This window comes from Ixodes scapularis, unplaced genomic scaffold, assembly GCF_016920785.2.
Source record: "Ixodes scapularis isolate PalLabHiFi unplaced genomic scaffold, ASM1692078v2 PGA_scaffold6__148_contigs__length_123643588, whole genome shotgun sequence".
NCBI classification, from domain to species: Eukaryota; Metazoa; Arthropoda; class Arachnida; order Ixodida; family Ixodidae; genus Ixodes; species Ixodes scapularis.
In genome coordinates this window covers 79,416,713-79,427,837 of record NW_024609881.1, presented here as the reverse complement: position 1 = coordinate 79,427,837, position 11,125 = coordinate 79,416,713, and the positions used below count along the sequence as shown (strand labels likewise).

The 11,125-nt window shown below is 44.1% G+C and overlaps 1 protein-coding gene across 1 annotated transcript in view; it reads right to left on the bottom strand.

Moving 5' to 3' along the window:
• LOC115332244 (poly(A)-specific ribonuclease PARN) overlaps nt 1-11,125 on the bottom strand; it is a 64,092-nt gene continuing 52,967 nt past the window's right edge. The window contains exons 18-19 of the mRNA XM_029994645.3: nt 10,534-10,589; nt 1-267 (exon numbers count right to left, since the gene is read on the bottom strand). Coding sequence (XP_029850505.3) covers nt 149-267; nt 10,534-10,589 — 175 coding nt within the window. The 3' untranslated portion in view covers nt 1-148. The remainder of the gene's footprint in view (nt 268-10,533; nt 10,590-11,125) is intronic.

Here is an 11,125-nt window from a genome sequence, read left to right as displayed (position 1 = left end):
GAGGTGGCAGTGATTTTAATTACTCTTCAATGTAGTTGATCAGTTATTGGTTGACACTCCGTTGACTATAAAACATGGTCCACCATCTCTGAACTTGGTGCCACTTGCAGGCGATGTAAAACCAGAACCAGTTCATCTTGTGTTGCCTTTAGCTCCAATCGTCGTTCTCTTCAAAGAGCTTCTCCAACTGCGCCTTCGGCTGCGGCTTTGCCGGTGACTGTGGCTCTGGCTCTGGCTTTTTCTTGACCTTCTTTTCGTTCGGCGAGTCTGCATTGCAATGCGGTCATAGTATACTTCCCAAGAATAATACAGACGAATGTCATTGTCAAACTTAAAAAAAAAAACACTAGCAGCCTTCCCTTCAATGTTGCTTTAAGGTCATTACTACGAAGTAAGCTATAAGAGTGTCGTAACGCAAAAGAAACGCTATACTGCGTGTGTGCACCACGACAGTAGAAGAGAAATACTTCCGGTTCTATGTTTACCTGGTGTTTGGGGGGGTGTGCGAAGCATTTCTAGAGCTACAGTCTCGAAATGCCCCAGTACTGTGCTTTGATGCGTACCAGCACAAACAAAAAGGTCACAAGTGAAGTTATTACGATTATGCCAATACAAGGGCCGCCGCCGTCGAGCCCAGGTGATCACAGGATGACGGCATGGGCAGATGGTGCTAGCTACTTTGATGCGCTGCCGACAGATGGCGCAATGTGACAAACTCGAAAATGTGGCACCGATGCCACGGCGACTTGACCGACTTCTCCGTACAACGATGGGCCATTACGGCACGTACAAATGCAATGTGCCGGCGCTCTTGGAAGAAAAATTTTGAATACCAAAGCAAGCAAGTCACAATGCTAGAAAATTCTGCATTACAGAAACTTGTGTCGCGCTAAAGGAAGCGTAATTAAAATTTTCGGAAGATTGTTCGCTAAAATCAAAGCCCGGCTCGGCGACCCGTGTGGGGAAGCTCGGTGCATATCTCCGGTGCCTGAGGGAGGTAGGTGCCCATCGCCTATACCTTGCCACTCATGAAGTAGTTGAATGCGTTTAGCGATACGTAGGTTTCATGTCGATCTTGGGTAAACGTACCAGGCGAGTCGAATACAGTGGACTCACGGTAATTAAAACTCGAATATTTCATACTTCCGGCTAATTCAAACGAATGAAAAAATTTTGGTTGTCCCGCTATGTTTTCAATGCATTTATAGGCTGCTTAATTCAAACTATTTCTTCATCGCAGGAGGTTAGCTCCGGTGAGTGCGAAGCTCGGGGTCATTGCTTTTCTGCAGTACGCGGATGCTCGGTGAAAAGCACACTCGATGGGACTAAAGTCCCTCAATACTTCTTTTACAAGTAACAACAACCAATACAAATGACAAAGCACATTCCATTGGGACAAAATGGTATCATTCAGTTCAGTCTTCTGCTTTTCACCGCCATTAGCTTCCTAAAACCTGCACCGTCATGCAGTCGGTGCTTCAAAGCATGTCGCTACTTGTAAGAAACTGCTATCTAAGGACTTTAAATCGGACTAACCCACCTCGATTATGCAAGAAGAACTGCCCTGACAATCTGCTTTCATTATTTGTGCTTCTTTTTTTTATTTTACAGCCAAGCTGTAGTGTGCTGGGATCTGGAAAAAAATGTCTATGGATGTTAACAAAAAAACTCCCGTTTAAACGGCTCTCCTTCGTTCCAATTGGTCTTGGCAACTATAAATAAAAAGAGGGGGCAACCCGCGTAAGTCGGGCTTCTTTGGCATTATTAAAGGGGCCCTGCAACAACTTTTTGACTCATTTTTAATTTGCACCGATCCTGAGCGCACTGAACATAGTAACTTAATGAAACTTTTCTTTTCTCAAATTTCGCTTTATTTTAGAAGTTATAGGCAAATTAGAATTACAAAAACAAGCAAAAAATAACCTCTTTCATGACGTCGTAGGTCCTGGCTTGAGTGGCTGTGAACTAGAGGAGGGACAGTGAGCTCATAGAGCGCTCACGGCTGCCGCACTTCGTGTCGACGGCTCGAGAGGGCGCCACTAAAGCACGTGTTGGATAGGCTGTATGAAGCGGACGGTCAGGGCGGCTCGCACTGCATTTGCTGCACGATTAAAGACTAATTCGGCATAGCACTTCATTGGCCACAAACGACAGCAAACACGGGGTAAATATCAGTTCAGAACGGGTGCCACTTCGCGCTGCCATACCGCCAAATGGCAAAATCGCCAGCCAACCCGCGCCGCAAGCCTTCGGAACGCTCGGAACCGGTCGGATCCTCGAGCTGGTATACGACCGCAGCGCCGCCGGGTACATCCGGGACCTTTCTACGCACGCCGTTTCGTCGGCGCCTCATCCCACTAGCCCTTCTTATTATGCGCCGTTTTTTTCCGCCGCTTGGTGGTGGGTATGTCGGCGGGTGATTTCTTGTTTCCGTACTTTATAAACTGCATTTGCTTCTTTTCTAATCTAAAATACTGAACAAAAACTAGTTTCATACATAATTGAAAAGGTTCGCGACACTTATATTTTGTATCTCGACTAAAAAAAAGATTTAAGCAGTTCTGACCAGTAGTAAGCCCAGGACTAAAGACGTCACATATCGCGCGCTTTCGCCAACGCGGGTCGCCCTCGTAGGTGGAGGAGGTTTCCGTGTCGTTCGGTTAAAATATGACGCACTAATATTTAGTTACTCTCTCCGTGCCCGCTGGCTTGCCCGAACCCCCAGAGATGAAGAGACCTGGAAACCGCAAAAAACGTAGACGCTTAAATATGATTGCAGGGCCCCTTTAAATAGTGAGGTCCTGATCCCTTGTTATCATCTACGGTCACGGATTTATCTCAGCTAAAAGCGCGCTGTGACGAGGCAGAGGGCAGAACGCGCCCGATCTAACCTTTTCTTTCACTTCCGCAGTGCTGATAAAGAGGCTTGGGCTCAATCGGAAAAAACTGTCCTCGAGGTGTGCCTCGAGAAATTTGGTCTAGAACTTGCCTATCAGTCGCTAAGAATTAAATAAAGACAATTAAACAATGAAGTCGTGTTTGTGTCTTCATTGCAATCATATGTAAATCATACAGATGTCGTAAAGTTGTCATAAAGATAACAGCTCCGCTGCTCCTCCATCCTCGGATGCAGTGGATCGGCTCTACAATTTTTTCTGAGGAGGTTAAATTCGAGATTAAAACATTTGCACATAAATTCCCTTGATTAGGATAGCTGGGCGCATCTCTTTAGGTTTAATTTTATTTCAAATCTGTCATTTACATGCCACCCCAATGTAGGCATTCGAATTTCTGAGGCTACGGTTCATAGATATACAGGGTGTCTCGAAAATAATTTACAGGGTTTTTTTCATCAAAAAAATAAACTATGCACTGCCAAATGCTCATTCTCCGCCAAAAGCTAGCCTTAGAGGTCTAAACCAGACGCCAAAGTTTCAATATTTATAAATATTTCGATAATTCATTCAAAAGTTTTAAGGGGTTTTCTGAAAATTTCAATGGCAAAAAGGTGACTTGAATACATGGAGCTCTATGGCGCCAGAAACCGAGAACGGGCAAAAATGAGCCCCATTTTCCCACTGAAATTTCCAGAAAATCATTTATAACTTTTGAATAAAATATTGGATTCGACATTTGATTAGGAAAGATTTGGCCGAAACCACTGTTTCCTTAGCACTTGACCAATGTTTTATTTCCTGCATATAAATAGGCCTGTGTAGAGGGAAGTGTAAAAAATATGCTCGGTGTGCATAGCTATTCCTATTGCAAATTGTCACTCTGCCTCACATCATACTTAGATGAATTTTTGATAATTCAAACTTTTCATATTTCAATCTAAAGTCTGTGACTTCCTGGAGTATGAACTGACCCTCTGGGGTCATCTGTCAAGTATATCCCGACAAATAAATATGTATTCCCGTTCTGGACAAACGTTGGGGCTCTCCCGGCAGGCCCATTTCTTTTTTGCGGCCAAGCGTCGGAAGCCTCCTGACAATTTTAACTTGCGCCATCTCTTATTGAGCATGTAAACGATGCATACTTAGTTTTTTCTCCCTCCAACAAATGCCGTAAAAGGTGCGACACAATTTTTTTTTTTTTTTTTTTGCTAGACAAACGGGCAGGCATTTTGCGCGCGCTTTTGTGTGTTCAACATGGTAGCCTTTACTCCGTCCGCGTTTTACGGACCGGCCTGTGACTCAAGAGACAGTGAAGGTGATTTCAGCGCGATGAATACAGCTACGATCCTGAGGAAAATTCAGAGATACTCTGTGACAAATCTTCAGAGAATGACGGCAAGACGCCGCCGATCCTCGTCGATCCGCATACGACGCCGATCCTCCACTCGACATCCTACAGTAGAATCTCGATAAACGGAAATCGCTTAAACGGAATTGCTGCTTAAACGGAACAGTAGCCCGTAAGTTGGTTGGTTTTGTATTCAGATAAGGTAAAAAAACTTTCGGTAATTGGAACTAAAATTTGCGCTTCACTGTGTAAACGGAACCGAAAATAGAACTTCTGGCAGACCCATTGCCATGAGCATCAGCCCTTTCCGGTTCCGGCTGTTTCTTTTTTTTTTTCTTTTCTAGCCTCGTAAGCCTCGTTGGCCTCGCCTCGTTGGTAGTCGGCGCAACGAATGCAACACTGCTGTTCTTGATCAAGTCGTTCGGTCTCTGTTCGAGTTGCCTAGGTTACAGCCGCATCGTTCCTGCCGTCGTGGTGCCTATCGTGCTTCATTGCCGCGTTGGTGTCTTCCAACTTCGGTGGCTAGTAAGCGCTCGCGAAGTTGAGGCCTTGCCTCCGTTGTTTCAATGGCGACACAGAAGCGGGCACACCATGCGCTGACGTTGGAAAAGAAGATGGACGTCATTCTTGACTTCGAAAGCGGCTCATACTCGAAGACGGCGCTCGCGACGAAGCACGGCGTCCCGAAAAGCAGCTTAACGAGGATCCTGCACGACAAGGACAAACTACAAGATGCCTTCGAAACTTCGCGATTCGGGCCCCCCAAAGGAAGCGTCTGCGACACGGCGACCACGAAGAACTGGAGAAGTGCCTGGTTTTGTGGCTTAGGGGAGCCCGGAGCCAGAGCATTCCCATCAACAGCCCACTAATCCGTCCCAAAGCAGAAGAGTTTGGCACGGATTAGTGCCAAACTCTTGTTGGCTTAAGGAGCCAGAATCGGAAGTGTTTCTCCAAAGCCTAAGTGACATGGAGAAAAAGATTCTGAAGATGAAGATGCAAGGACTCAAACAAAAGAAAATTGATGCATTTTTCAGTCCACAGTGATTAACTGCTGCCTAATAAACTTGTGAATGCTATGTAAAAACCTCATGTAGTTTCCTTGCTTTCTAAAAAACTATGAGTTACATTCACCTCATAGTGTTTAGACATTCATAAAATAGTATTAAGAGAGTGTGCACACATAAAATCGGCACTTTTTACATCTCTCTTAGTAAACGGAACTCCTGTTAAATGGAACAAATTTTTTTGGTCCCTTGGAGTTCCGTTTACTGAGAGTCTACTGTACTTGGATAGAGGTCAAAATTTCGGGAGACTCACCGTTTTATGGATAGACTTGAAATTATCTTGAAATCTGAACATATTGATCATAGTATATTAAAGAGTTAAATTTGAAGTCGCTCATTGATTTGATCTTCTTTGCTTGAACTAATTCTAACCAGAGGAGCCTACAAGGGGAAAACGTGCATGACCCCAGGTTAATAAAAATCGGCCATAGATAGTCCGAAGATGCAACCACAATACTCTCAGCAGATTTGTCATTTCCTTGAGGAACAAGTGCTCTTTCTTTTCACCCAAGGGATTAGGAAGTAAATTTCGGGAGGTATCACATCCGGTTCTCGGCGGTGAGACTTTCAAAATATGCGCTACTTACTGAAGGTGCCCAAAAACAAGCAAAACCAATATCAAGCCGGAAGTAACATATTCCTCCCGGAAGTTCGGCCATTCTTTGTTTACTTCCGCACACCCTCCAGAGTGACCGACAGTTTATGAAAATGCAGGTCATGGCAAGTCCCAGCACCTTCCGATCGCTCCGCAGCCCATGAGATGGCGGCATTGGCCAATGAGGACAGTGAAGAATGAACAGCGAAGCACAAACATAGAATGTTGCACCCTATGTACCACATTTTACGGAATATAGTCTAAGGACTATGCATTTTTTTGAGAAATTTTACCTGGTGCGGACTATCTGCGGGTGTGAACTATACAAGGATTTGTATTTTTCTAGGTTGTTCACTTCGACAAGAAGTAAAGTATTTTATGAATCACAGAGTATATTAATGGTGATTTATGTAAGATACGAGCTTCTTCGTGAACTAATACAGCAGGCATTTGTCAAGGAGTGCCGTGTATGATCATTTTTACGGTCGGATTAGGCACTAAGTGCAAAGTATGAGTTGCGTGCGGACTAAGCACCGGGTGCAGATTATCAAGCAAAAGCTTTTATTTTTTACCCCAAATTTGCCCTTGCAGACTATACAGCAAATGCATAATATAGTCCACAAAACAAGGTAAGTACTGAGTAGAAGTCTGATGTAACTAGAAGTAACTAGAACAAGAAGCAGGTCTAAAAATTCTTCCCTTCCTCTCTTTGCATTCATTAATGGGGGAGAAAAAGTTCACAGGTACCAATGCACCTTGGGGCACAACATTATCGACGGCTTAACAGACATTTCTTAAAGGGGCCCTGCAATCATATTTAAGTGTCTACCTTTTTAGCGGTTGCCCCGTCTCTTGGGGTTCGGTCAAGCCAGCGGGCACGAGAGAGTAACTAAATGTCGGTGCTTCATATTTTAACCGGACGACGCGGAAACTTCCTCCACCGACGAGGGCGACCCGCGGTACCAAAAGTGCACAAAATGCGACGTCTTTGGTCCTAAGCTTACTACTGGTCAGAACCGCTAAAAGCTTCTTTTTGGTCGAAATACAAAATATAAGTGGTGCGAACCATTTCAATTATTTATAAAAGTAGTTTTTGTTCAGTATTTTAGATAAAAAAGAAACGAATGCCGCAGCATAAAGTACGGAAAGAAGAAATGACCCGTCGACATACCCGCCACCAAGCGGTGGAAAAAGCGGCGGAAAAAGCGGCGCATACTAGAAGAGTAGTGGGATCAGGCGCCGACACAGAAAGGTTTCGGATGTACGCAGCGGCGCCGCGGTCGTATGGGCAGGAGGAACTGACCGGCTCCGAGCGTTCCGAAGGCCTTCGGTGAAAAGCTTCGTCTTGCGTTTTGGCCGTTTTGCGGTATGGCAGCGCAAAGTAGCTCCCATTCTGAACTGATCTTTACCCCGTGTTTGCTGTCGTTTGTGGCCAATAAAGTGTCATGCCGAATTAGTGTTTAATCGTGCAGCAAATGCAATGAGAGCCGCTCTGGCTGCCCGCTGCATACAGCCTATCCAGAACACGCTTTAATGGCGCCCTCTCGCGCCGTCGACACGAAGTGCGGCAGCAGTGAGCGCTCGATGAGCTCACTACTTCTCCTCTAGTTCACGGCCACTCTCAAGCAACCAAGGACGTCATGAGGGAGGTGATTTTTTGCTTGTTTTTGTAATTTTAATCTGCCTATAACTTTTAAAATAAAGGGAATTTCGAGAAAAGAAAAGTTTCACTTAGTTACTACGTTCAGTGCGCTCAGGTTCGGTGCAAATTAAAAATTAGTAAAAAAAGTCATTGCAGGGCCCCTTTAAGACATTGCATTACCAACCTGCAGCTAATCGAAAAGGAGTACCCCTTTTTTGTTTGCTTACAGATCAGTAGGGGTGTGCGAATATTGAAATTTTCGAATACGAATAAGACGAAAAACGGGGTCCGAATATCGAATCGAATATCTGTCTAACAATAAAAGATTGCAAAACAAGAGGTAAGAGCAGGTTTTATTGCCTTTCTAAAATAAATCAATACAACTGCATATTACTGGGCTGCAGCAGATACTTCTAGTAATGCACTCCTTACAAGTTATCGTATAAGAAAAGTAACTGCTCAACGTGTTCAGAAAGTAAGCGCTCCCTACGCGCCGTGACATTTCCGCCAGTACGAAGGCCCTTTCACTCGGGAAACCTGCACAATTTCACTAAAGTTCGAAGAAGTTCCACTTATGGACAGTGTTGCCCGTCTGCTACACGAATACTTCGAATTTTGGGAAACAAATAATTTAGAAAGTACTTTATTTTATATTTCATAAAATGGTTACCAATGTTTACACCATACAAAAGCGAAAATATGCGCTTTCAACGCTTTCATTAGTTATTAACGTGAACGAGTGATGCCAATAAACGCAACAAATATAGCACTTCTCCTCTACCGGGCAGAGTCAACTATATATTTTTAAAATTTTTGTGCATGCGCACAAAAGTCGAACTTCACTCGAACCTTTGTCAAACCTCATGTTGAAAGTTCGAAAAAGTCGAACTTGGTCGAACTCGAACCTGGGCAGGTTCGCGACAATCCTAGTTTTGACTGTGCGGGAGTGGCAGTTGTTGTTGTCAATGGCAATGCAATGTTCTGCTCGTACCTAGCTTTTTTTTTTTTTTTTTTAATTTTCAAACATTTATATTAGATAATACTCTCGAGATTTATTTTATGTTTATATTTCACTCTCGAGGTTCATTTTATTGTATCAATTTATAGAATGCGCAATTACATCACATATTGCTATATGTGATGTGATCCTGTCTTGCTGGCATCGGAAAGATAGAAACTGAGCAGACGGATAACGCACGCATCGTACGCCTTTCTCAGTGAATAAACATATTCATAGGGTAATGCGAGGCAGGCAGATTATTTGTTACTTGCTCGAATATTCGCTGTTTGTGCGAATATTCGCCGTTTTTCCCGAATATTCGGGAACTTCAGAATATGCAATTTTCGAATCGAATACGTTTCGAATAAGGAAAATATTCGATTCGTATTCGAAATTTCGAATATTCGCACGCCCCTACAGATCAGCCTTTACATACGCAGCACTCCTTGAAAACATTTTTTTTGATGCTTGGATAAGAGGCGTTTTCACCAGAGAAGATTTACGCTGCATAAAACAATTTAGACAGAGCCTTGGATGAAGCATGCGAGCCAATCCTCCTCTCAATTTTTCTTTCTTGCTTTTTTGTTAGCATGATTCGTCTGCTAGCAATGTGGGATACAGTCGTCAACTAATTTTCCGACGCCGAAATTTCCTACGTGCTTGATTATTCGGACAACCTTACGGAACCGTCACTTGCTACCTAGAGTTAATGTATAACAGTGCCTGAAAATCCGGAAAACGTACACCTTGTTGCTAGATTTTTTGTATGTTTTAGCGACCAGCATACCACTGCCTTTTTTGTTTGTTTTGGTTTGGCGTGTAACCCCATAACCGTGTTGTACAGATGTTTTATGCAAGGAAACGCTGTCCATGCGATAGAGAAGTCGGATTGAGGCTATGATCATAATCATTTTTTTTCACGCAATCGAGGTTGATTTGATTTGTGCTTTTTTTGTGCTGTTCACGGAGGCATAGCGGTCGTACAGGTAAACGTCCGGGCACTGTCCGCCACAGTTCTCTGCCTGCCTTCTGCCGTTGTCTCCAAGCAGTGTCAAATGGTGCCGACTGCACCTTCCCCACATTGTTGTCTGCGTCAACGGCTAGGTTTGACTCTCTTTTGTGCTGTGCCTCTGGAAAGCTTGTCGAATCTATGAAGGGATCGTTGTAGTCTAAATGCTCGGAAACCGCTTCGATGTCCGCCGCTGTTCTTTGTTTATAGCTTCGTTTATGGACAACTCGACCGACACTGTCATGACATTTAAGAACTTCACAGACGTGGACAATGCACTTCGTGCAGGCCATCGTGCGGCCGTCCAACGCGGACCGCTGAAATGCAAAACGATCTGATCGCGATGAGGCAAAACACCGTCCAGCAAGCTATCGACCCGTTTTTCCAGCCATTTAGTACTTAAGGTGCTAAGACAGAGCTTCTTTTGGCTGAATTCACTTTTTTGAACTGCTTGCTTATCCGGAATAATCCCAATCCAAATCGAATCCGAATAATCGGTTGGCAACTGCATTTTGAACTTTCGCTAAGTGGGCAAATTCTGCCTGGTCACTGTTAAGGCCCGTTCACACTCTTGCGACCTCTTAAACCTGGGTTCCTTAAAACTTCTTAAACCAGAGAACACACTGGCACCATCTATTGGGAAGCAATGTAAACTCGGCGGTCCGGCATATTTTTTTTTTTATTTCTCGCGCATTACCCTTTCTTTCTTGGGTCGAAAAGCTTTTGTCAATGTTATAAACGAGCCTTTCTATGGGTATTACGCACATTTGACCTCGGAAATCCCGCAAAACCTTCGCTCTTGTGAAATGCAGTTCCAGGGTCACCGCATAGATGGCGCCACAATGCCAGTGTGTTCCCTCATTCTAAAAACATTTAAGAAGTTTTAGGAGATCTCGTCTCTCTCAGTCGTACTCGGTCGCAAGAGTGTGAACGGGCCTTTAAAGAGAACGTAGCAAAGTCGAACGCGACCAAACTTACCGGAGATTTCATCTTCTTCAGGGATCGTCGGAATGGCAGAACCCAGGGATGAAGACCTGCAACGACATTGCCAACTTAGCACATCTACAATTCTTTGCCAACTGTCTCCTATTCCAAGCAGTCAATGTATGCTAGTTTGAAAAGCCCAAACTACAGGGTGGAATACATAGAGGGGCTGACTATAAAATGTGCCAGTTAAATTAGCATCTCCACATGACGTGCTAAAACTTTTAGGAAAGATGTATTTTATTTGAGGACTTCACTTTTTTAAGACATCAAGGTGTAGCTTCACTCCTGTCAAAAAACGAGAATAACAGTCTTGACGTTTTCAGCTACGGGCTCCACCCAAATGCCCGAGTCGCTCAAGAGTTGTGCATGTGGCGCCATCTTCCAATAGGCTCGGCAAGCACTCGGTCGAAAGCAGACGAAGCAGTCGTCGCTTGTTGTGCCTATTGGGGGATGGTGCAACAAGAATGGCTCTGTAGGGAGTCAGTCGTCTGCATCAGAGCCCACCACTAAAAGTGCCAAGGATATGTTGTTTTCACTTTGTACAGAAAACGGAGATATACCTTAAAAATTTTAAAGATAAAGT